This window comes from Orcinus orca, chromosome 8 (assembly GCF_937001465.1).
Source record: "Orcinus orca chromosome 8, mOrcOrc1.1, whole genome shotgun sequence".
Taxonomy (NCBI): domain Eukaryota; kingdom Metazoa; phylum Chordata; class Mammalia; order Artiodactyla; family Delphinidae; genus Orcinus; species Orcinus orca.
Window position 1 is genome coordinate 9,684,162 of NC_064566.1, and position 21,407 is coordinate 9,705,568.

Genomic DNA, 21,407 nt, shown 5'->3' on the forward strand with positions numbered 1-21,407 from the left:
TTCTATCATCCCCTCCAACTCCCCACTCTGGACTCAGGGCTGGGAGGGTGGGCAGTGTGGGGAGGGGAAGGTCAAGGTCCGGTCACAACTTGGCTGGGTCAGTGCCTGGGCTGCACGCTGCAGGTCCCGTTGGGACTGGCTAGAGGAACAGCGCCATCTGCTGCGAGGAGGGGGCAGGCCTGGGCATGGGGCTGGCTGGAGGCCCAGCTGCCTGCCCACCGTGGCCTTGCAGCCACTCCCCAGGCCTCCCTGTCCCGGGGCCAGGCTGGGAGGGTGTCCCTGGGGTGCCCTGGGCCTGGCCAGGTCTTTCGCACCCTCCTAGAGAAGCCCTCAGCAAAGACTTCCAGTGGGCTCTGCATTCCACTGCGACCCAGCCAGGGAGTTTTAGTGCCCTCACCCCACCCTGGCTCTCAGCACTGGGGGGAAGGGGTGGGCACTGTCAGACCTGCCTGGTACCCCATCACTACCTCTGTGGTCTTGGGCAGTTTACTTACCCTCTCGGAGCCCCAGACCCCTCAGGGAGAAGGGGCTAAGAAGCCCCGCCTTTCAAGGCCCTAATGAGGCCAGATGGAGCCCCTGGCATGTACCTCATGCAGGTAGGGCTCAACAAGGAGCTGCCCCCCATTCAAATGGGGCTCTGAGGGTCTTCTGGTCTCTCACTGCGACTCAGAGTGTGGTCCTGGACCAGGGCATCGACAGCGGTGACAGCCAACCTCAGAGGTCCCCTCCTGCCACTCTGCCACTCAGACCCAGCCTCCACCCCACCTGCGGGGAAGAGAGGTCACTCAAGGCGGCCAGTGTGCTTCTCCATCCAGTTTATACACAGCTCTATACAATATACAGAAAACTTTTATATACAGATATATTTATAGAATAAGCTATATTAATTTGTCTCTCCTTTTTACAGCAATATTAGTTTGCATCTTTCATACATTAAGTACAAAAAAAGTCATGGGAGAATGGCACGTACAGTGCATGAGTGTCTGCGGGGCCCAGGGGCTCACTACCGATTGCATATGGAGGTCGCCCGGGCCCCTGGGAGGACAGGCCAGCGTACAGCCGGGAAACCTTGTGCTGCAGGTCTGGGGGACAGAGTGGGGGTCGGTCTGAGCCGAGCTGGGCTGAGGGGGGTGGCTCAGACCCCCCAAGTGTGGTGTGCAGAGGAAGGGAGAGACACGCAGCAGGCCCATCCTGCAGGGGAGAGGCGGGGAGGGGGCGGGTGAGATGTGGGCCGACCCTGGAGCATCCAGGGCTGAGTCCGAGCCTGCCCCAGCCCCAAGCCTGTAACCCCGTGCGGCTGCAGCCCTGGGGGTGGGGGGTCTGTCCCTGATGGCTCAGTCCTGGGCATGGGTGGGCACCACGCCCCCTCAGAGATCCCAGGCCCACCCTGGTGGAGGAGGAGTTAAAAGGCCAGACCCCTGGGCTTCTCTGGTGGCGCAGTGGTTGAGAGTCCGCCTGCCGATGCAGGGGACACGGGTTCGTGCCCTGGTCCGGGAAGATCCCACATGCCACGGAGCGGCTGGGCCCGTGAGCCATGGCCGCTGAGCCTGGGCGTCTGGAGCCTGTGCTCCGCAACGGGAGAGGCCACAGCAGTGAGAGGCCCGCGTACCGCCAAAAAAAAAAAAAAAAAAAAAGGCCAGACCCCAAGTCTCCCTGCTACGGGCTGGGGTGCTTGTTGGAACTTTACTCTGATTTATGATTTGTCTTTTTTTTTTAAACTTTAAGAGACACTGATTCTGTCTTGATTCTGCGGGAAAAGTGGGTGGGCCCAGCAGGGGCAGAAGCCTGATGGGGCTGATGAAGTTTGGGAGTCGCAGAGGGTGAGGGAGGCCCAGCTCCCAGGTCTCTGTCCCCATGTGTCAGGGTGGGCAGGGGTCCCAGGTACCAGTGATCACGAGACGGGGGTCTTGGTCAGGGGAGCCTAGCCAACCCAGGGAGGCCATGGGCGGGCCCAGAGTCGTGGGACCTTGCCTCCAAGGAAATGAAGGCACAAGCGGGCGGTCAACGCCTCGGCACACACCAGGTTTCCAAACCAGGGGTCAGAGCAGCCGGCGAGACGAGGGGGACGGGCCGTGTCCGAAGCCGAGCTCGTCCCGCGGCCCCCGCCGCGCGGTGCCCGTCATGTTTGCTGCCTGTTTTCTTGGCAGGCTGGGAGGGGCAGCAGGCAGGCAGAGCGGGCGGGGCGGGGAGGGTGCCCCAGCAGCCCCTTCCTCGGCACACACTCATGCACATGCACACACACGCCCCGCGCTGGCATGCGCCCCCTCCCCGCTCTGCCTCTGCGGACAGGCAGGGGCTCCACTTCCCCGCTGCTTCTCCAAGCCAGCAGGGAAGGAACCCTCCCAAGTGTGGGCTGTGGAGGCCTCAGGCTAAACTGGGATGGCCCCAGGGCCCCTGGCCCTCCTGGGTCTCTAGCCGGCTCCCACAATACCCCACGCCAGGCTCTACTTAGTGCCAACAGGACATTGTGGGTGGGAGGGAAGAGAGGCCCGCTCCCAGCAGAGAGCCCAGGCCAGCGGGGCGGGGCAGCTGTGCAGAGTGGAGGCGTGTTTGGCTGCAGAGCCCAGGGCCTGGCGTGCCTAGGCCTGGGGGGAGGTGATTAAAAGGGGGTTTGGTGGGGCCCTCCTTCCCTCCAGGGCACTGACTCTGCAGGCAGGGGTGGTCACACCTGTGCCCTCCACCCTTTGAGTGGCCAGGATCCCCGGGGGTAGAAGGCAGGCCAGGAAGTAACGGGGCGCGCCTGGGCACCCAGGACCCATCGACAGAGGGATCAGCATGAGGGATATCAGGCAGAGAAGGGACGGCCCTGACCACACCCTCCTGGAGGCCCCTCCAGGCCCCATGGCTGCCTTGGGCCCTGTGGAGGCTGGTGCCTGCCTGCCCAGAAGAGGGCTACTAAACACGTGATTGCAGCGGGGGTCGGGGGCCTGCAAGCCCAGGACACATCCTGAGCCCAGCCCAGCAGCTTCTGTAAACATACACAGCACTGCGGGCCACCTTGGTGGGGGGGTCACCCCAGGGGGCTGGCCAGCAGGCACCAGATCTGGGGGTGGCCAGGGCAGATGCCAGCCTGGACCACAGATGAGAATACGTGGGGAGGGGGCCGCTCTCCATTTCCATCCTGGGAGAGCAGCCAGAGGGCAGTGACGGGGAGTCAGCGTACTCATGGCCTGTCCCGGAATGGGAGGTACCAGGATGGCCCTGTGGGGGGCACTCAGGCTGAGAGGGCGGAGTGTTGCCCTGTCCACCTGGCAGGCTGCCCCAGGCTTCTCCCTGCTCCACGCCCCTCCCCGTCATTCCCTATCTGGAGGGCCCAGATCCCAGCTGCCTTGGCTCTGGGGGTTCCAAAGCTGAGGTAGGGATGCGGACCCCCAGCTCAGCAGCAATGCCCAATGCCTGAGGCTACACTGGCCCCGTGGGGGCCTCTCCTCAAAGCTGCCCGGCCTGGGGGGCAGCCACCAGAAGCCCGAGGAGCCGCCTGCTCTGGCCCGGGCCTCAGCGGGCAGCAACTCCTGGGGTGCTAGCGTGCCGAGATGACCAGGTCATCCTGCTTGGCGGGGCTGGCCCTGTGGCCGGTGGGGGTGGAAGTCCGGATCTTGTCCACTGCCAGACACTCCTGGCTGCTGAGGCCCGTGGGTGTCAGGTCCATGAGCTCGCCCGAGGAGCTGAGTGGGAAGGAGGGCGACAACGAGATGCCCGAGGAAGGGTCGGCCGAGCCAGCGAAGAGCCTTGGGGGCTTGGGCACCAGGTTGGGCTCGAACTGGGCGCGGAGCAGGATCTCTTGCTGGCTGGGGGACTTTGGGCCCTCGGCGTAGTCGCTGGTGGGGCTCTCGGGCACCACCATGCAGTAGAGGTCCTGGAAAGAGCTGCTCTTGCTGTCCAGGTTGAAGAGGCTGTCGATGAACTCGGCGAACTCCAGCACCTGAGGGCTGGGCGAGTCCCCCAGGCGCCCGTCGTGCAGCGCCAGCTCCCCGCTGCGGGGGGCTGCCCCGCCGCCACCCCCTTCTTCCAGCTCGTCGTGGGCGGCTGCGCTGGGGGGCCGCTCGGGGGTGATGCCCCCGCTGCCCAGGGTGGCCTCCAGGGGCTGCGTGTCCTGCGAGTGCTTGGACAGGCTGTCGGCCGCCAGCAGCTCGGTGCGCGAGCTCAGGGATGGGTTCTCCTCGGGGATGGCGGGGTCGATGTAGAAGAGGTGGCCCTCGTCGCGCTCCAGCACGGCGTGGAGGCTGGGCGAGCCGCGGATGCTGCGGAAGCCGGAGGAGCGGCGCGAGTCGAAGCTGTACAGCGACTCCGTGTCCGAGAGGCTCTCCATGGTGGCCAGCGGCGCCCGCCGCGCCTGCAGCTCGGCCGCCAGCCGCTCCTGGGTGGACAGCAGCAGCAGCTCCACTGGGTCCTGGCGGGCTGCCGCGGCCACAGGGGACAGCAGCTGCCCCTCCGAGAAGCCCTCCAGGCTCATCTCAGACTGGGACTTGCTCCTGAGGGGGCAGGGAGGGGTGAGACTCAGCGGGGCGGGGGCCCACCCCTAGTTCCCCAGCGGGAGGGAGCTTGGGGAGGGGGAGGAAGGGAAAGTGGTTGAATAGTCTGGGGACAGGGAGCCCTCCTTTTTAAAAACCAGACCCCAAGATAGAAGACAAGAGAGTCGATGCAGGGCTGAGCTGGGGAGAGGGGGCCGGGGGCCTGCACTGGTGCCCATCACTGCACCGACGTCGCTGTACCCACCTGGAGACTGAGGCCCAGAGAGATTGGCTGCCCCAGGTCACTGGAGGCAGAGGTGGAAGGGTAGAGAGGGAAGGAGGGAAGGTAGGGAGGGAGAGAGCATGGCCCAGAGCCGCCCCCGCTGGGTTCAACCCCACCCCCGGGCCAGCACCCCCCTGGGCCCCTTCCTGAGCTCCTATCACTTCCTTCCTCACCCGGGGGTTCCTCCCACCTCTCCCATGGGGTGTAGCCCTCTGCTGGATGGGGCCCTGGAGCCCCTTGTCTCCGCACACAGGCCTGCAGGGAGTGAGTGAAGGGCCAGGGTGCGGGACGCAGCAGTCACTGCAGCTGCGAACGGACACTGGCTCCCCCATCTGGTCATGCAGCCGCTATGGGAAATGCTTGTGAGATAGGGAGAGAAGTCCAGGTGTCCCCACCAAGGGCCAAGAAGCAGCCACCGCCTTCTTTAGCAGGCTCTAGGCCAGATCTGTAACCTGGACCCAGGACCTGGGCGGGAAGGGTCCCAGAAAGGCAGGAGGATCCCCACCCACCACAGGAGCCACGACCTCAGAGCCCAGCCCCCAAAGGAGTGCGGGTGAATGTGGGGTGTGTTTGCGTCTGGAAGCGTGTACACGCCTGTGTTTCTGCGTGCAGCCTGCATATTAGGCGTCTGTACGTCAGTCGGCCCATGTATCTGAGAGGCTGGGTCTGGGTACAGGTGCATCCACCATTTACACACATGGCTGCCCACACAAGCGTGTCCTTGTGTCCAAGCGTCTTGGCCTCTGTCTTGGTGTGTGTTCTATACGTGAGTCTGTCTGTATGGGGCTCTGTGCACTTAGAGCTACTGTTTGTGAACACATGTGTATACACGTGTCAGCTTTAATACGTGCGTGCGTGTAAGTGCCTGGGTGTCCATCTGTTTGGGTCTAAACAGCTACGAGTGAATCTGTGTGTTTGTGGTCCCTAGATCCCTGCTAGCCCACATGGGCTTCAGTGGTGGCGGGCTGGGGGACAGTGGGGGCAGAGCAGGAGAGACCCCAAGCAGCGGAGGCAAGTTCAATCCCTCCCGTGCACGTGTACAGAGTGGCGTGAACATACGAGGGCCCGGCGCGTACACAGAATGCACACGTTCACAAGCATTCGCGCGCTGGAAGCACGCGCGCGGCCACCGCACACACCCTCTGGGGCGGGGCTGCGGGGCAACGGCGCTCACCTGACACTGCTGTTTCGGTGGTCTGCGGCGGGCAGCTCCAGGGCCAGCCCGACGGGCACAGGTGGTCCCGTGGGCAGCGGCTGCTGCTGGAAGATGAGCTCCGGAGTCAGGTCCACCTCCGTGGGGCTCACCATGACCTTTGCAGCAGAGAGCAGGGCCGTCTTCCCCTTGTTGTAGTTCTCCAGCACCTGGGGACAGGACGGGGAAGCTGGTGGTGGCGGAGGGGTGACAATCACGTGTGGAGGCAGGGCAGCAGGCCAGGCCTCTCAGGCCCAGCAGAGCTTCATGGGGTCAGCCGGGCCTGCTCTCCTCCCCACACGGGGCCCGGCTCCTCCGGGAAGGTCGGGGCCAGGCCCTGTGATCGTGCCTCGCCCACCCCACAGATGGGACAGGTTGGACTTTTCCTACCCTGCGGTCGGCCCTTCCATGGCCGGGCAATGGCCAAGGCTGCCCCTGCTTGGCCATGTGTCCGCCAAGTGCCAGGTGGCCTTCAGGGTTTGAGCTCAGCCTGCCTCAGGGACAGGTTCCTGGGTGTCTCCTAGCCCCTACCCACCATGGGACCACACGGTGGTGTGGACAGAGGCGGGTGTGGAGCCCAGGAAACGAGTGGGCTCCCTGGCCCACTGAGTGTCCAGGGAGCGTCGCACCCTTGTGAGTAACATGGGGACGGAGACCCAGCCAGCCAGGCGCCGTGGGGCTCACCTTGTTGAGCCCCTCCATGACCACGTAGGGGAGGTGCTCGTGCAGCATGGCTGGCGAGATGATCACCTCGTTGAAGGCCTTGTTGTCGCCCCAGATGGCAAAGTACGTGGGCTCCTCTTGCTCGCAGCAGCTGAGGGGCACAGGGGCCAGAGGGAAGCTGGCGGGTGGGGGGCAGCCTGGCCTTGGCCCCCAGGCCCCTGGCCCTGCTCTCTGCCCTGGCTTGGTGGGGGTGGGGGGGCCTTGGAGACGCCCTGTCCGGCTGGACCAGCAGGGCTGTGTCCCCGGGCTCCTTGCTTCTGCTTCACCTCAGCCCTCGCCACCAGCCCTCCGCAGCCAGGAACGTTTATGCCACGTGGAGCTGGAAAGCCTGACCTTGAGCTGTCACCTGCCTGTGGCCTGGGCCATACCTGCTCCACCCCAGGGAGGGTCCCGGCTCGCAAGCCGTTTGTCGAGGAGGCAGCCCAACCCCCTGAGAGTGCGGGAAGGGGTCGGGGGGTGAGGTGGGAGAGGTCGCCGTACCCGCCCTCTCCTGGTCTCTCTCCTGCCCCCGCCAGCTGTCTACCAGCTCATCCCAGCCGCGATGCCAAGTGACAACTGAGGTGTGAGCTTGGCCAGGGCTTTAGGGTGACCCTCCAGGGCGTCTGCTTTTAAATGGATGCGAGTGGGGACAGCTGTCCTGGGGGACACTAGGGAAGGGTGACACTGGGGACGAAGACCGGGACCATCAAGAGACGAGCCTGGAGTCCTGCTCTGGACTGGCCTGTCGTTGCACTTCCAGGGCCCGAAGCTGGGGCAACCCTGCTGTGGGCGCCCTGGGCCACCGTCACCAGCCTCTGTACCTACGCCCCAAGGGTGACAGAATGAAGGCTGGCCCCACCCTCCACCCCCCTGCCCTGGCTGCCGCCACGTCCCAGCTGACCGGGCGCGGGCAGCACCTACCAGCACTGTTCTGCTGGGTGGTTGTGGACCACGTGGATGATACGGCCGGGGGGGTAGAGAGGGGTGCTGGCGGACAGGGCGATGGTCAGGTCACTGGGGTGGGTCCAGAGCCGCGTGCTGGCCAGGGTGGTCACCTCCAGCTCCTCGGGCAGCTCCGACTTGGGGATGCATTTTGTGGCCCCTACAATGATTCGCCACTGTGGGGACAGGGAGAAGAGGGGGATGGAGCTGAGTGGCGCTGCCCGGGTGGGCAGGGGGTGCTCAGGGGAGCTCACAGGGGACGGGGGGGAGCTGGGATGGCCGTGGGGCAGAGGGAAGGGCAGCGCCCAGTGGAGAGGCGGGGGCTGAGGTGTCCAGCGGCCACGATGGCCGAAAAGGTGCCGAGGACAGATGACGTGGAATGGCTGAACTTCAGGGCTGCAACACCAGTCAGCCGCTTATCTAGCAGAGGGGAAACAGGCCCCTTGCTCTAGGTCGTCTCATAAGTCAGAGGCAGAACAGACCCCGAAGCTCAGTCCAGCTGCACCCACCAGGCCCGGCCACATCGGGGGCGGCTCCCCGCCACTTGCCTCCTGGGCCTGACAGGCACCCAGGACTGGGTCTGAGTGGAGCAGTTCCATGTCCTTAGGCTCCTCCTGTGCCTTCGTTGCCCGCTCACCCCAGCACCTGGTGCCCTGCCTGCCAGATGGTCATGGGCACCAAGGCTGGGAACAGTCCCAACTGGGCTGAGAGGGTGAATGGGGTGAGGGCGGGCCTGGGGGCACAGAGGCCCTGCTGGGCCTGGCCGGCCACCCCCTGCCCGCCTCGGGGCGCCTGGCTGCAGCGTGCCCACCCCCAGCCTGGAACGCTGAAGGCCATGTTACAGGAAGAGCCCCCAGTGTCCTCTGCAGGCCTGAGGAGGGGTTAGGGAGGGCTGGTCCTCTTCTCTCAGCCGCAGGGAAAACCGGAACCAACTGCCCCCAGAGCCCCTCCCCCGGCGACCTCCAGCCTCCCCGAGCCTGGGGATCGCGGTGGGCTTTGGAGGAGGCCTTCCCGTCACACTCGGAGCACTGACCTCGGGACTGCTCTGTCCCGACTGCAGGCAGCTCTGTGCCGCAGGAGTCAGGACTCAGGAGCCCTCGGTTCCAGTCCTGACTGCGTTACGACTTGCTGTGTGAGCAAAAGCAAGTCCCTTGCCCACCCCGGGCCTCCGTTCCCCCATCTGCACAAGGACAAGTAGGGGGCGGATGGCGCGAGCTCGGAGATGCTGAGGGCCTGATGGCTTGAGGTCCCCAAGACATCAACCGTACTCCAGCCTGGCCTCACGTGGCGAGGGGGCCGAGGGGCAGGTGGGGCAGAAGACCAATGGGGAGCCCAGAGTCCAGGGCGCCCCAGCGGCCGGGAGGGGAGTGAGCTCACTTTGGGCTTCGTGCTTCGCTGCAGGACGTCCAGGAGCTGTCTGCGGAAGCCTTCCAGCTGGGAGAGGCCGATCCTGGAGAAGGAAGCCGTCGGGCCGTCAGCCTGAGCTGGCCCAGGACGGGGAGACGAGCGGGGTGAGGGGCAGCAGGGCTCCCAGGAACAAGGAGACCAGGCCGTCAGGGTCACGGGGCGGGTGAGGAGCCTGCAGCTCGGCAGGGCCCAGCCAGGAAGGGGAGGCCAGGCAGGGCGGGCCGACCTTGCCCTCTCACCCTGCACTCCTGAGTTGGGGGGGTTCTGGGGGTCCCTCGAGGAGGTGGGAATTTGAGTGAGAGAGACGGGGCACCTGGGTGAGGCCCCGAGGTGGCAGAACAGCCCAGGCCAGGCAGGTGGAGCGAGGGAGCGACTTGCCTGGGGACAAGGTCTTTGCCCAGGACCACAGCTGTCACAAACTCCTTGGAATACTCCATGGCGTCCTCGCTGCAAGGGAAGCCGAGGGGGTGCCAAGGCAGGGGAGGGGCACGGTGTTCCCGAGCGGGCTCGGCTCCAGCACTCCAAGACCCTCTGGGGAGCGGGGCTGCCTGCTCCCTGCCCGCCTATCCCGTCGGCAAGGCTTTGCTGGGGCTAGATCCCAGGGTCCACCTGGCTTTTGCCAGAACCCCCGCCTCCACTCTCCAGGCCGTTCCCGGGTTCCCTTATGATTGGAACCCAGACTGCCCAGTCTAGCCCCCTGACCAAGCCAGCTCCCAGCGCTGTCCACCAGTCGCCCCCAGCCAAGTCTGAGGCCCCAGACTGCTCACCTCAGCAGGCCCCCTGGCGGGGAGTAGGCAAAGCACTTGAGGGTCGGGTACTGGGGTCGCAGGAGGAAGGAGAGGATGGCAGCGGTGCCTGCGCCCAGGGAGTGGCCCACCACTATCAGGCCGTAGTGTTTGGTTCCGCGGCCCTGGGGACCGAGAGAAGCCCTGAGAGTCCTGCCCCGCTGCCTGCCAAGCTGACACCAGGGAGGCAGAGGGGGCTTCCCAGAGTCCTGGGATCATGTCTGTGCTGTGTGGCTGCTGGGGCAGAGGAAGGGCCAAGCTAGGCCCCCACAGAGCAACTTCTTGGGGAGACTATATAACAAACTCCTATTCATCCTTCAAAACCTTGCACAGAGGTTACCTCCTTGGAGAAGCCCTTCCTGATTTTCCAGGAGAGGCTTGCTCCCTCCTAGATACTGCATCTGCACCTGAGATAGACCTTTAACTATAATGATTACACTCTATTATAATCATTTGGTCAGCTCCTCCCATCCCTGTGCCCCAACCACTAGACTGGGGTCTCCTGAGGCCAGGGACTGCTTGGCTTTGGGAAGGGCAGTTAGGAGCACCTCAGGAGCTGCCTGCCTGCACAGGGAGGAATGGGCAGTGGGCAGGCCCAGATCGCCCTCAACCAGAGCAGCACCCCTTCTATCTGTTCTGCAATTATCTTCTGTGTTCATTCTGCTCAACATTTTGGAAGCCCCAGAACTGAGCCATCTTTAGCCTCCAGTGCCTGGCACCGAGCGGGTGCTCACAACTGCGTGGGGCTGAGCAGGGGTGTTCAAGAGGAGCTGGTACAAAAGAAGAAAGGGCCAGAGGGGGTGGGAGGGACTGAGCAAGTGAGGAGGGGGCTGGGAGCCAGGGATGGAAGGAGAGTGTAGGAGCCTGGCCTGCAGGGAAGGCTCCATCATTCACCTGTCCTGTCCCCAGTCTGTTGCCCTGGGGGAGGGCGCGCTGGGTGTGGCAAGGGCTCATGGCATGGAAAACGCCTCACCAGGTCTCGCCCGAAGGCCTGGGACAGGACCATCTCCTGCTCCAGCTTCTTTTTGATGTACTCAGCGGAGAGGACCATTCCCTGAGGAGGAACAGAGGTGGGCGTCACAGGGAGGGAGGGAGGCCTGTCAGGGACCAGCAAAACCACAGGGATGTGAAGCTCACTAACCCTGTCCCTCCCATCTCCCCCTTTGGTCCTCACGACAAGCTGGCTGGGGGCGCTGGTGGACACTTAAATCACATCATTTCCATTTCACAGATGAGAAAACTGAGGCTCACGGGGATGGTGTGCCTAATAGGAACCAGGGAGATCTCTTCCCAGTTGCCTCCTTGAGCTCTTGTGGGACAGGATCTGCGCCGGGCAGGGCTGTGGGGGTCCTGGCAAGTGGGGGGCAGTGGACTTGCCAGACGAATCCGCACCTCTCTGAACAGTCTCTCCTGGTGAGCCCAGTGACCCCGGAGGAGCCCCCACCCCAACAGGACAGGCCTGCGTGCTGGCAGCGGAGAGGAGAAGGCCAGGGGCCGCCGGGGGAGCCCACGGGGAGGGGTACCTTGTGTCCCAGCCAGGTGCCATGGTGCCCCTCCACAGGGAGGCGCTCGGCGTCACCGGTCAGGTCTGTCAGGGCGTCCTTGTGGGGAGAGAGGACGGTGAGGGGTGGGACTGAGAACGGGAAAAAGGAGGCGGGCACCCTCGGGGGCTGTGAGGGGGTCCACAGGGTGGGCTGGGTCACTGGGCAGCGTACCTTGGGGGACAGGGTTCCCCGGATGCTGATCACCACCTTCTTCTTGTCGTGGTCCACTGCCACGTAGAAGGGGGTTTCATAGACCTAGGAGAAGGGCGGCGCATGAGCCTGAACGGCCCCCAGGGTGGAGGCAGATTTGGGCAAGTGACTGAAGCCGGTCTCCTTCAGGGCCCGGGAATCTGGCTCCACTGGCCACTGGGCCCCTGACGCCTGCAAGGGCCACAGTAGGTCCCTCCCCACCCGGCACACAGCCTACCCGGCCTTCCTAATTCCGCTGACCCGGGTGCCCTGAGTACTGCCGTCCTGCCTGCTCAGTCCTGAGGGGCTGCCCCCTCCCCAGTGCCTCCAGCTTCTTCCCTCTCAATTCCTTCCCCCAAAGGCTGGGGCCAGGAAGCCCCAGTGCCGGGTGCGGGGTTGGGGTCCACTTCCTAGCCCCGGAGCGGATGCAGGCCAGGATGTGGGGGGAAGGAGGCGGCCCATCTCTGGTCTGCCCAGCGAGGGGAGGCCTGGAGGCTTCGGCCGGCCGTGCCAGCCAAGCCCAGGGCTCCTGCCGCTGAGGGGGACGGCGTACACTCTCCAGGCCGCAGCGCTGCCTGCCTCCTGTGGCCTGTGGAGGACCGAGGCTGGGGGGACGCTGCACCAGCCTGGCAAGCCCGCCCCAGTCCCTCACCGCATCATGGCAGGAGGTGTAGACGATGTCCACCGCGGTCATGTTCTCGTCCAGGAAGTGGCGCCGGATGGCGATGGCGTTGCAGCCGCAGCAGTTGTCTTCCTCGATGGTCACTCCAGGGGCAAACCGGGGCCGTGTGGGACACAAGCAGCACCTGGGCGGGTGGCAGAGGGCTCAGAGCCAGGGACCCCGACGGAGCAGCGGTCTCCCCCATCCTCTCTGGAACTGGTTCTTGCAGCCGTACCCCCTCTCCAAGGCCTCCCCTGCAAAGCTCCACCGGCCCGGGCCAGGCCCAGCCCTCATCTTACTCGGCCTCTCGGCAGCACAAGACCCAGTGGGACTCGCCCTCCCCCTTGAAACGCTCTCCCCATTCGGCTGGAGGCACCCTCTCTCCTGGGCTGCTTCTCCCTCGGGGCAGCCTCCTTGCACCCGTCCTCTCACTGAGGACCCAGAGGTCAGCCCTGGAGCTCCTCTTCTCTCCAGCAACACTCGCTCCTGGGGCCTCATCCAGTCTTGGGCTTTGAATACCACCTATGCGCCAATAAGCCCCAGAGACCTGCTCACATTCAACTGCCTGTGCAACACCTCCTCCCAGATGTCCCACAGGATTGCAACCTTTCCAGGCCCCAGTCCCTGAGGCCCCGCCCCCTGTGCTCCGCAGCTCAGCCCCACGCTCGGCACCATCGCCATCGGGTCCTCACCCCACCTCACGTCCCACACCAGTCCGTCAGCACGTCCGCTGGCTCTGTCTTCAAATTCAGATCTGGACTCCGAACGCTTGCCCTCGCCGCCACCCCCTACCCTGCTCCGAGCCACCTTATCCCTGCCTTGGAGTGTCACAGGGGCCTCCTGACTGGTCTCCCTCATTTACACTCGCCCCTTACGTTCTCAACATGGCTGCCAGAGTGACCTTTTAAGATATACGTCAAGCCACGTCACTGCTCTCAACACCCTCCGATGCTGCCCTTCCTGTCCAGTATAAAGGCCAGAGTCCTTGCAAGGGCCGAGGGCCCTGCCCCATCTGGCCCTGGTCCTCTGGCCTGTTGCCTCCGACTCCCCTCGGAGGCGTTGGCCATATTCCTGCCTCAGCCTCTTTGCACCGTGGTTCCCTCTGCCTGGAACATTCTTCTCGTGGTTTCTGTGTGGCCAGATCCCTCAGTCCTTCAGGCCTCTGCTCAAATGTTATGCTATGGGAGGTCCGCCGCCTGGGCCACCTCATCTGACATAGCTTGCCCCTGCCAAGCCTGACAGCACAGACAGCCTAATTTTTCTCCAAAACACTGACGTGCTCCAATGGGCTGCATTTCCTTGTCTGTGCCTTGCCACCAGGCGGTGGGCTCCACAGGGCAGGGTTGGCTCTGCCTGGTTCACAGTTACGTCCCCAGCACCAGGCACCCAGCAGGATTCCCCAAAGTGAACAGCTGAGCGGCTGAGCTGGGCACCCAGCTCGAGTGCAGCGGCTCCTCGGGCCACCAGAGGGGGCCGGCAACCAACGGATGGGGCCCTGGAGCCCCGAGAGCATGTGACCTGTGTCCGCCTGCTTTCTTGGCTTGACGGCTGAGATTTTATTGATACTAAGAATCCTAGATCTTGGTGATGCACAGAGGTTTGTCTTCACCCGAGCAGCGCCTGAGGGACTGATACACACCCCTCAGTGGGAAGAGGCCTCGCGGAGAAAACCCAGGGTCGAGCCAAGTCTCGGAAGCGACCAGGCTTGGGGTGGGCGACCATCTCCATTGACTCTGGGAGACCCCCACACCCCTCGCCCGCCACTGCTGGGCCAAGTGGGGACAGGGCTGGGCCTGTGGGCCAGGCTCCCGTTTTCAGGCAGCTGTGGCCCCTCTGCAACCTCAGCCCCACCCTCTAGCACCGAGCAGGTGGCTGCCAAAGTGTAGGCAGTCTTCGGAGACAGAGACCCGGGCGTGAATCCTTGCTCTGGTAGCCCTTGCTGACCGCGAGGGCCTGGTGGGCAGGTGCTGATAGCTACTCTACAAGGCTGGGGTGGGATCAAAGGCCCAAGATGCAGGAAGCACCTGGCACACAATAGGGACCCAACCTCTCTCCAGGGAGAAGGCTGCCCCTGAGTGAGTGATCTGAGGGCCAGGGGAACCGATGAGAGCAGCGGGGCCAGCAGCCCGGAAGGGAGGGGCCTGCGGCACCGTCGAGGCCAGCACTCCCGCCTAGAGGAGGCTGGGGCGCTGAGGGGCTCAAAGGTCCTGGGAGCCTGAGGACCCGCTTGGCCCATGGCAGGGCCTCTCCTGCCCATAGGAGACTGACCACACGTCCAGGGCAGGGCTGGAGCCGAGTGGGGTGTCCCCAGGGTGGCGGGGCCATAGACAGGCATGGCCTGCCATGCTCTGTGTGGGACGGCAGGACCACTCCAGGTGAAGGGCCTGGGCCTGAGGCAGGTGGGCTGCCCTCCTTCCTCCAGCCAGTGCTGGGACTCTGGGCTGCTGTGGACAGGCTGGGACTCAGAAAAGGGAGCCCGGCCCTCTGGCCTCCATCCTGACACCCTTGGCTGTAGGCCGGGACTCCAGGCCTGCCTCTTCTCCGCCCCCCAGGGCACCGGGCTCTCACGGAGCCCTCACGGGGTCTGAGGTCCTTCTGCTTCCTCCCCCCGCAGCATTGAGAAGCTGCTGCAAGTGCAGCCTCGCTCCTGTCTGCAGAGCCCCTCAAGTGCCCAGGCTGCCAGTGACTCCCCGGCTTCTGAAATACCCCACAGGTGGGCAGGACGAACACTGCCTGCACAAATGACGTCCCCATTCTGCCAGTGAGAAATGGAGCAGGGCTGTCGGAGCCCAGGTCTCAAGACTCCTGGCCCAGTGCTCATCTGGAGAAGCCTCTCAGCCGCTGCAGGGGCTCCCAAGGATGCCGGGGGGGAGAAGCAGTGTGCGGGCTGGCAAAGACGGGGAGGGGTGTGGGCATGCCCTGGTCAGCTGTGTCAGTCGCTGGGGGATGGTGAGGACAAGCCTGAGAGCCGTCCAGCTTTCTGGGAAAAGGACGCTGACGGAGGGCGTGGCTACTTGTGCCCCAAGGGCGGTAGTGGAACAGAAGCTGCCCGCCCAGCGTGCCAGCCTTTCCGGAACAGGGAGCCCAGGGAGCTGTCCTCCTTCTGCCCGGCCTGGGCAGAGCATGGAGACACCAAAGAAGGGGAGGGGCCCTCGTGGAGCCCAGCCCTCCTCTGGCCCACTTAGGAAAGCAGAGCCCACCCCGGCCCCCGGTGGTGGGCTAAGGGCGGCACCCGGCTGAGGCCTTGCCAACTCCTTGTGAAGAGGGCTGGAGCCTTTCACAAAGGGCCTTCTGGCTGCCCTTCCAGAGGCTTCTGTGGATTGGGGCTCAACCGGGAAAGGCCTTTCTTCCAGAAAGGCAGAGCACAGGAAGGGAGCCGGGAGAAGGAAGATGCGGGCAGAGGGGAGTAGTTGAGGGGGCAGGGAGAGAGATGGGACAGGGGTAAGCTGCACAGTCAGATGCTGGGCAATGTCTCATTTCGTCCTCTCAAACATCCCCATTTTACAGATAAGGAAACTGAGGCTTGCAGGGGTAGACTGACTTGCCCAAGGCTGCCAGTGACAAAGCGTGGATTCAAACCTGATACCGTGTGATTCCAAAGCCCACGCCCTTCCCCAACCAGGGATAACACCGAACTAGAAAGGTTGAGGCCCAGAGATGGTGCGGGACAGAAGCAACGCGGGCCGCAGCGGGCAGGGCAGCAGGTACAGTCCGTTTAGGGAGAGCCCCCCATGGGCAGGCCCGGCATCGTGACCACAGCCCCTCTGCACATGCCGCTAGCTAGGGGGACGGGCCGGTATACTCACGAGCAGGACCGGGCCAGCTGGCAGAGGCCACAGGCCGGCTTCCGCATCAGGTACATGGGCCACCCATAGGCAGCCAGGGCAAAGAGCATGTAGTAGCAGACCTCTTTGTAGCGGAGCATCTCTTGCTGGAAGAGAAGAGGCAGAGGGAGGTCACCTCCTGCCCTTCCTGCCTGTAGCCTCAGGGCCCATGGGCTCCCCTCGATGGAGGATGGAGGCAGGAGCTGCCCTCCCAACGGGCTGCAGACCACCCCCACCCCCACCTTGGAGGACCAGCTCCTCCAGATAATTGCATTTCCCTAATTATCTCCATGCAACCAGGGCACGAATCCTCCTAAGACCTGTCCCATTGCACCAATCTCAGAAATTAATGATTTGGGGACAGAAAAGCACTCAGAGCGCTGGATCGATTTCCTCGCCCGTTTTCCCGAAAAGGGAAGAGAGGGGGAGGTTACCGCGACCATCGCCCACCTCGGCAATCAGGCCCCCGGGAAGGGTGATTTAACCCTGAGAGGTCCGGACCCTCCAGAGGGGGTTGCCCAGGCCACAGAGCAGCAGGGCGGGCCCTGGAGACATGGACTGGGGACCAGACCAGTGGCCCACCGTCAGGGCGTCTGGGCAGACTGGGATCTCTGAGAAAGGCGCCCGTTTGAAAGCTGGTGTCTGAGGCCGGTGGCGGTTATCAGCCGGACCGGCTGCAGGAAGGTAAGGAGGCCCAGGTATCCCAGCAAAGCGGCTTCCGGTGTCCCGGTGCCCCAGGCACTGGGGACTCCTGCACTTAGAGGGAATTAGTCACCTAGTAAAAGGTGAAGAGAGTGATTAGTCATCTTGTGAAGTGAGACAAACAGCACCTTCATCAGGGCCCGAGGTGTCTGCTCTCCAGGAAAGCACTGGAGGAGGGAGGGATCCTCTTCGGCTCAGGCAGGAGGGCGGGGCGCTGGCACCTGGAGGCTCAGCTGCCCCTCCCCTGCCCCCCACAGGCGAGAGAGGGCGTGGTGAGAGCGGGCCTGGGCAGCCCCGGGAGGCTGCTCTGGGCACATGCTACGGACAGGCTCTTTTTTTTTTTTTTTTTGCAGTACGCGGGCCTCTCACTGTTGCGGCCTCTCCCGTTGCGGAGCACAGGCTCCGGACGCGCAGGCTCAGCGGCCATGGTTCACGGGCCCAGCCGCTCCGCGGCATGTGGGATCCTCCCGGACCGGGGCATGAACCCGCGTCCCCTGCATCGGCAGGCGGACTCTCAACCACTGCGCCACCAGGGAGGACAGGCTATTTTAAGAAAGGATACAAATGCCCATTTTGGGGAGCGGGGGCAAACGGAGAACAGGCTTTTCCAGGGGATTCAGATTGTGAAGGATGAATCCTTTCTAACGCTGTCCCGACTGGCACCACTGGCGCCGTGCAGGGAATGGGGCTCAGGATGGCTCATCCCCTCCCCACCGGGGCTCTGGGTGAAAGGCAGGCCCAGCACCGTTTATGCTGCTGCAGGAACAGACTCAGAGGGGTCCCGGCTACACTAAATCGGTTTGCTTCTGGGGCAGGGCCGGCCCTCCGGCTGCAGCTTCAGCCCTGGGCGAGGCGCTCCTTTACTGGGACACACACACCGGATTTCTCCTAAAGGCGCTTAAGAGGTTCTGCTACTCAAAAAAGCTTGGATACCAAAGTGCTGTGTCCTGCTGCCTTTTGTAACAGTAACAACCATGGCAATAATAGCAACAGCTCACCCTCCTGAAGCCCTTTATCATCTCAGGAGGCCAGGACCAAGCATTCTGAGCACCGAGAGGCCGATTCAGGGGCCTTTTCTGCAGAACCAGCGTGACGCAGGGGTGGGGGTGGGGCCGCTGGGGGGGACTCGGGAGGAAGGGGGCGTGAACTGAGAAGGGGGGCCGCCTGGAGGGCTGAGGGGGGACCCGCGCAGAGCAGGTGTGCCCAATGCTGCCAGGGCAGGTGGTCTGCTCAGGTCGTCCCGGCAGAGGGAGAGGAGCCGGCACGGGGTGGAGGCGGGTGGCTCGGACTCACCGAGTTCTTGAGGTCGAGGTACTTGGTGTTTCTGGTCACCGGCATCCCAGACAGGAAGGCCAGGATGTCATTGTTGGCCTGGAAGATAGGCGCGTTAGGGTGACTGCCCCGGGCCCAGCTGCACGGCTGAGAAAGGGGTCCAGGCCCCCAGCTCTGCACCCTGCCTGCCTCCCCAGGGCCTGAGAGCCCAAAGGGGCGTGTGGTTTCTAGCTCTTCCATGACCTGGCCAGTTTTCCAAAATCTGAGGTCTCCTCATATCTCCAGTTGCTCCCCTTCCACCCAAAGCATCAATCCCCTGGGATGTCGCTAGCCCAGGCCGGGAGAAAATGTATTTTGCATGGGATGCCGGGAGACCCCAGCTAGGACTGGTGTGTTGGCTGGGGTAGGGCGGAGAGGCAGGCGCAGAGGCTGGAACGTGGGGCTGGATGCTTCATTGGGCCCCTGTGACTAGACGTCCCCTGGGGCCCTGGAGGCAGCCTTGCGGCCCCGCAGAGGGAAGCCACTCAAGCAAGAGCCATGAGTGGTGAAGGGTGAGCTGGGGAAGGGAGGGGAGTGAACGTCAAAGGGTGGCCTCCTGGGCCAAGAGGGTGGGCGGAACCCGGGGGGCAGCAGGGGTGGCAGGGAGGGCCCGGCAGGAGGGCGGTGCGGGGAGGTGGCCTGAGCATGGCCGCGTGCTCACCTCGTCCAGCACGGCGTTGCGCTTGGCCCGCTGCCGCTGCCGGAGCAACACCAGGCCAGCGATGATGTCGGAGGGCACGATGTCCAGGTCTCGGAAAAACTCGGCAAAGAGGTAGGCGATTTCCGAGTAGGCGTCCTACGAGGTCCAGGGAGGCAGGAGGCGGCGGCAGGGGAGCAGGAGAGAGGACGAGACACGGGGCGTGAACGTCCGGGGCTGGGTGTCTGCTCGGGGTCCCCTGTGCAAGTTCCCCCCAGCCCCCCACATGCGGCCCTCTGCAGCCGTGACCCTGAGGGCCCTGTCCTGGGCTCCGGGCCCCTGTAGACCCGGCAGAGGCTGTCCCAGACACGGCTGACCCTTCTCCTTCGGCGCTCACTGGGCACCGTCTACCCCGCACAGATGCCCCCGGGAGCCATTTCCTGCTCTTTCCCCAGGACTAGGAATCAAGGCCTGGGCCTGGCCTGTTTCTCCTTCAGCCTTTCTCTCTAGCAGAGGAGCCAAAACTAAGCTCCTGGCTGCTTTCCCCACACTGAGTTTCTTCCCACCTCCCACCAGCTGTGACCTTGAATGCCCTGCTAAGGGCTGTACGGAGCCCTGGGTCTCAGGCCCCCTCCCCGACCTGTCCACAGTTGTAGGCTCAGGGACCCCTACCATGTGCCTGCAGAAGGGGCATGTGACCTGGGGCCACTGGCCCCCCTAGCTGTCCTGCCAGCTCTGTTCTCAGGACAGCCGTGCTTGGGGCCTGGGGGCGGGAGGCAAGGCAGACAGACGCAGCCCTTCCAGCAGAGTGCCGTCTGCCCTGCCCCACGACAAGCTGAGTCTGGAACCTCTTCCCTGACGGGTCAGGAGAGGCTGCGATGGGAAGAAACTCATGGCAACTGGCTTCCTCTCGCTGGGTCTCACCCTTGAGTGTGCGGCACATGCAAGAGAGGACGAATCAAGGGCTGCGAACTCAAAAGCCCAACGGGGCCAAACAGGGCCTGCCGCTGCTGTGAGAGGCCCGCCTCGGGCAAGCCTAGAGACTGGACTTTCCCTACACTCTCCTGATTTGTACCTGTTGGCCACCAATTCAAATTTTTAAGCAACACAGCATGAGGTGAGCAAAACGTTCTCTGGGCTGGACCTGACCTGACCTGACCCCCAGGCCGTCAGTGTTTGATGGGACCTAGGTTCTGGGGAGCCCCGGCCTTTTTGAGAAAAGACGTTCTGCTTTTTCCCCAGGCTCCAACGCCAGCCCTGAAGCTGTCTGCCAGGAGGGGTGGGTGTGTCCTCTGCACGCCCTGAGCTGAGACCCCTCAGACTCCCCCGAGAGCCCCGGGGTTGGGGGGGGTTGCTTCCCACCCACCAGGGAACCTCTGGGGGTGGGAGGGACTTTCTTACGCTTGATTACTCACTCCACGGCTCACCATGGGCTGCTAGTGGGTAGGAGCCACTCAAGGCTTCCGGGGGCTGCCATGCAGGGCACCTGCTGTCTGGCTTGGGGAGGAGTGGTCTCCTGACCTCACTTGCTCTGCCACTAACTAGCTGTGCAATGCTGAGTAAGTCACTCCACCTCTCTGGGCCTCAGCGGCCTGATCTGCAAAACGAAGGGTGGGACTAGATGACCCCTAAGGGCCCTGCCTCCCCTCCCCAACCCGGGGGCCACCCACCGCTGACCCGCAGCGCCCTGGCGGGTGCGGAAGGCTAACAGTGCGCATCGAGGGACGGATCTTCCAGAGGGACCTGCAGCTGCTGAGATGCTGCTTTTCTGTCTTCGGGTTGCCCTGATATTTGAGTATCTCTTCTCCTAAACTAAACTCTTGAGTTCCAAGGGGGTGGATAAAAGGTCTTCACATGTTTCTGTCTCCTTGACAAAGCAAGGGGTTGGCTGTCTCACATGCTGGAGGGAGTCCTTCAGTGAATAGTAACAGGTCCTCTTAGGAGCAGGCTGTCACCTCACTCCTGCCCCACCCGGCAGGGCTGCGGAGGGAAGCCTCCTGAGTTGCCGACAGCAGGATGTGAGCCCCAGGACGGCGACTTCCCAGTACTTACTGACTGGGAGTCCTTCGTCCGAGTACAGCAGAGGAACACTTTGAGCCGGCGCGACCAGCTGGTGGCCTGACCCTCTTCTAAGCGGTGCCTGCAGTGGGGGAGAGTTGGTATGTGTGAGGCCAGGGGGCCCGGCCAGAAGAGCTGGGCCCGCATTACAGAAACAGGACAGCCTGTTCCCAGGACCCCAGCAAAGGGCTCCCCAGTAGGAGGGTCTAGGGGAGAATAGGCCTGGGTCCGGCCAAGGCTGGCCGGCCAGTGACCTGGCTATCAGCCAGCAGGGCTCTCCCTGGGGGGCTCCTGATGGCCTGAGATGGTGCACTGTTGGCCGAGGCCAGGGCCTACGCTCCCAACTTCTGGCAGACTGACAACAGCACACTCTGGGGGCTTCAGAGCTGGCAGCCTGAACTGGGGGCTGCCCTGCGGTCCACTCCAAAAGCTCAAATCAAGAGCCCTGGGAGATGGTGGCAGGGTGCTGGCCTCTCTGCCGACTTGTTTCCTGGCCTGGAGCAGACCTGCCGGAGAGACCTGTTTCCCCTCTCAGAAAGGATTTCTCACATTGTCTGCTTGGGGAAGTTTAAGGGGCTGAATGAGGCTCTGCATTCTTCAACTCCTTGGATCTGTTGCATTAGAGGGGAGAGGGCCCCTACCTTTCATCTGCATGGCTGGCCCCTGTCTGTTCCACCCTCAACCCCAGCCCCAATGGGTCTGGCTGCTCTGATGGGGAG

At 63.7% G+C, this 21,407-nt stretch overlaps 1 protein-coding gene across 6 annotated transcripts in view; it reads right to left on the reverse strand.

Moving 5' to 3' along the window:
* Positions 1-798: 798 nt before the first annotated feature.
* Positions 799-21,407, reverse strand: part of DAGLA (diacylglycerol lipase alpha) — a 62,448-nt gene continuing 41,839 nt past the window's right edge. For 5 of the 6 annotated variants that reach the window (XM_004264193.3, XM_049713403.1, XM_049713404.1 and 2 more), the window contains 15 exons: positions 20,683-20,770; positions 18,655-18,789; positions 17,976-18,053; positions 15,963-16,087; positions 12,148-12,301; positions 11,478-11,561; positions 11,286-11,363; positions 10,736-10,816; positions 9,745-9,887; positions 9,356-9,424; positions 8,948-9,020; positions 7,550-7,746; positions 6,611-6,740; positions 5,909-6,096; positions 799-4,472 (listed from right to left, as the gene is read on the reverse strand). In XM_004264193.3, the coding sequence (XP_004264241.1) occupies positions 3,521-4,472; positions 5,909-6,096; positions 6,611-6,740; positions 7,550-7,746; positions 8,948-9,020; positions 9,356-9,424; positions 9,745-9,887; positions 10,736-10,816; positions 11,286-11,363; positions 11,478-11,561; positions 12,148-12,301; positions 15,963-16,087; positions 17,976-18,053; positions 18,655-18,789; positions 20,683-20,770 (2,575 nt within the window). In that variant the 3' untranslated portion in view covers positions 799-3,520. The remainder of the gene's footprint in view (positions 4,473-5,908; positions 6,097-6,610; positions 6,741-7,549; positions 7,747-8,947; positions 9,021-9,355; positions 9,425-9,744; positions 9,888-10,735; positions 10,817-11,285; positions 11,364-11,477; positions 11,562-12,147; positions 12,302-15,962; positions 16,088-17,975; positions 18,054-18,654; positions 18,790-20,682; positions 20,771-21,407) is intronic. The other variant, XM_033414148.2, reaches the window with a different exon arrangement.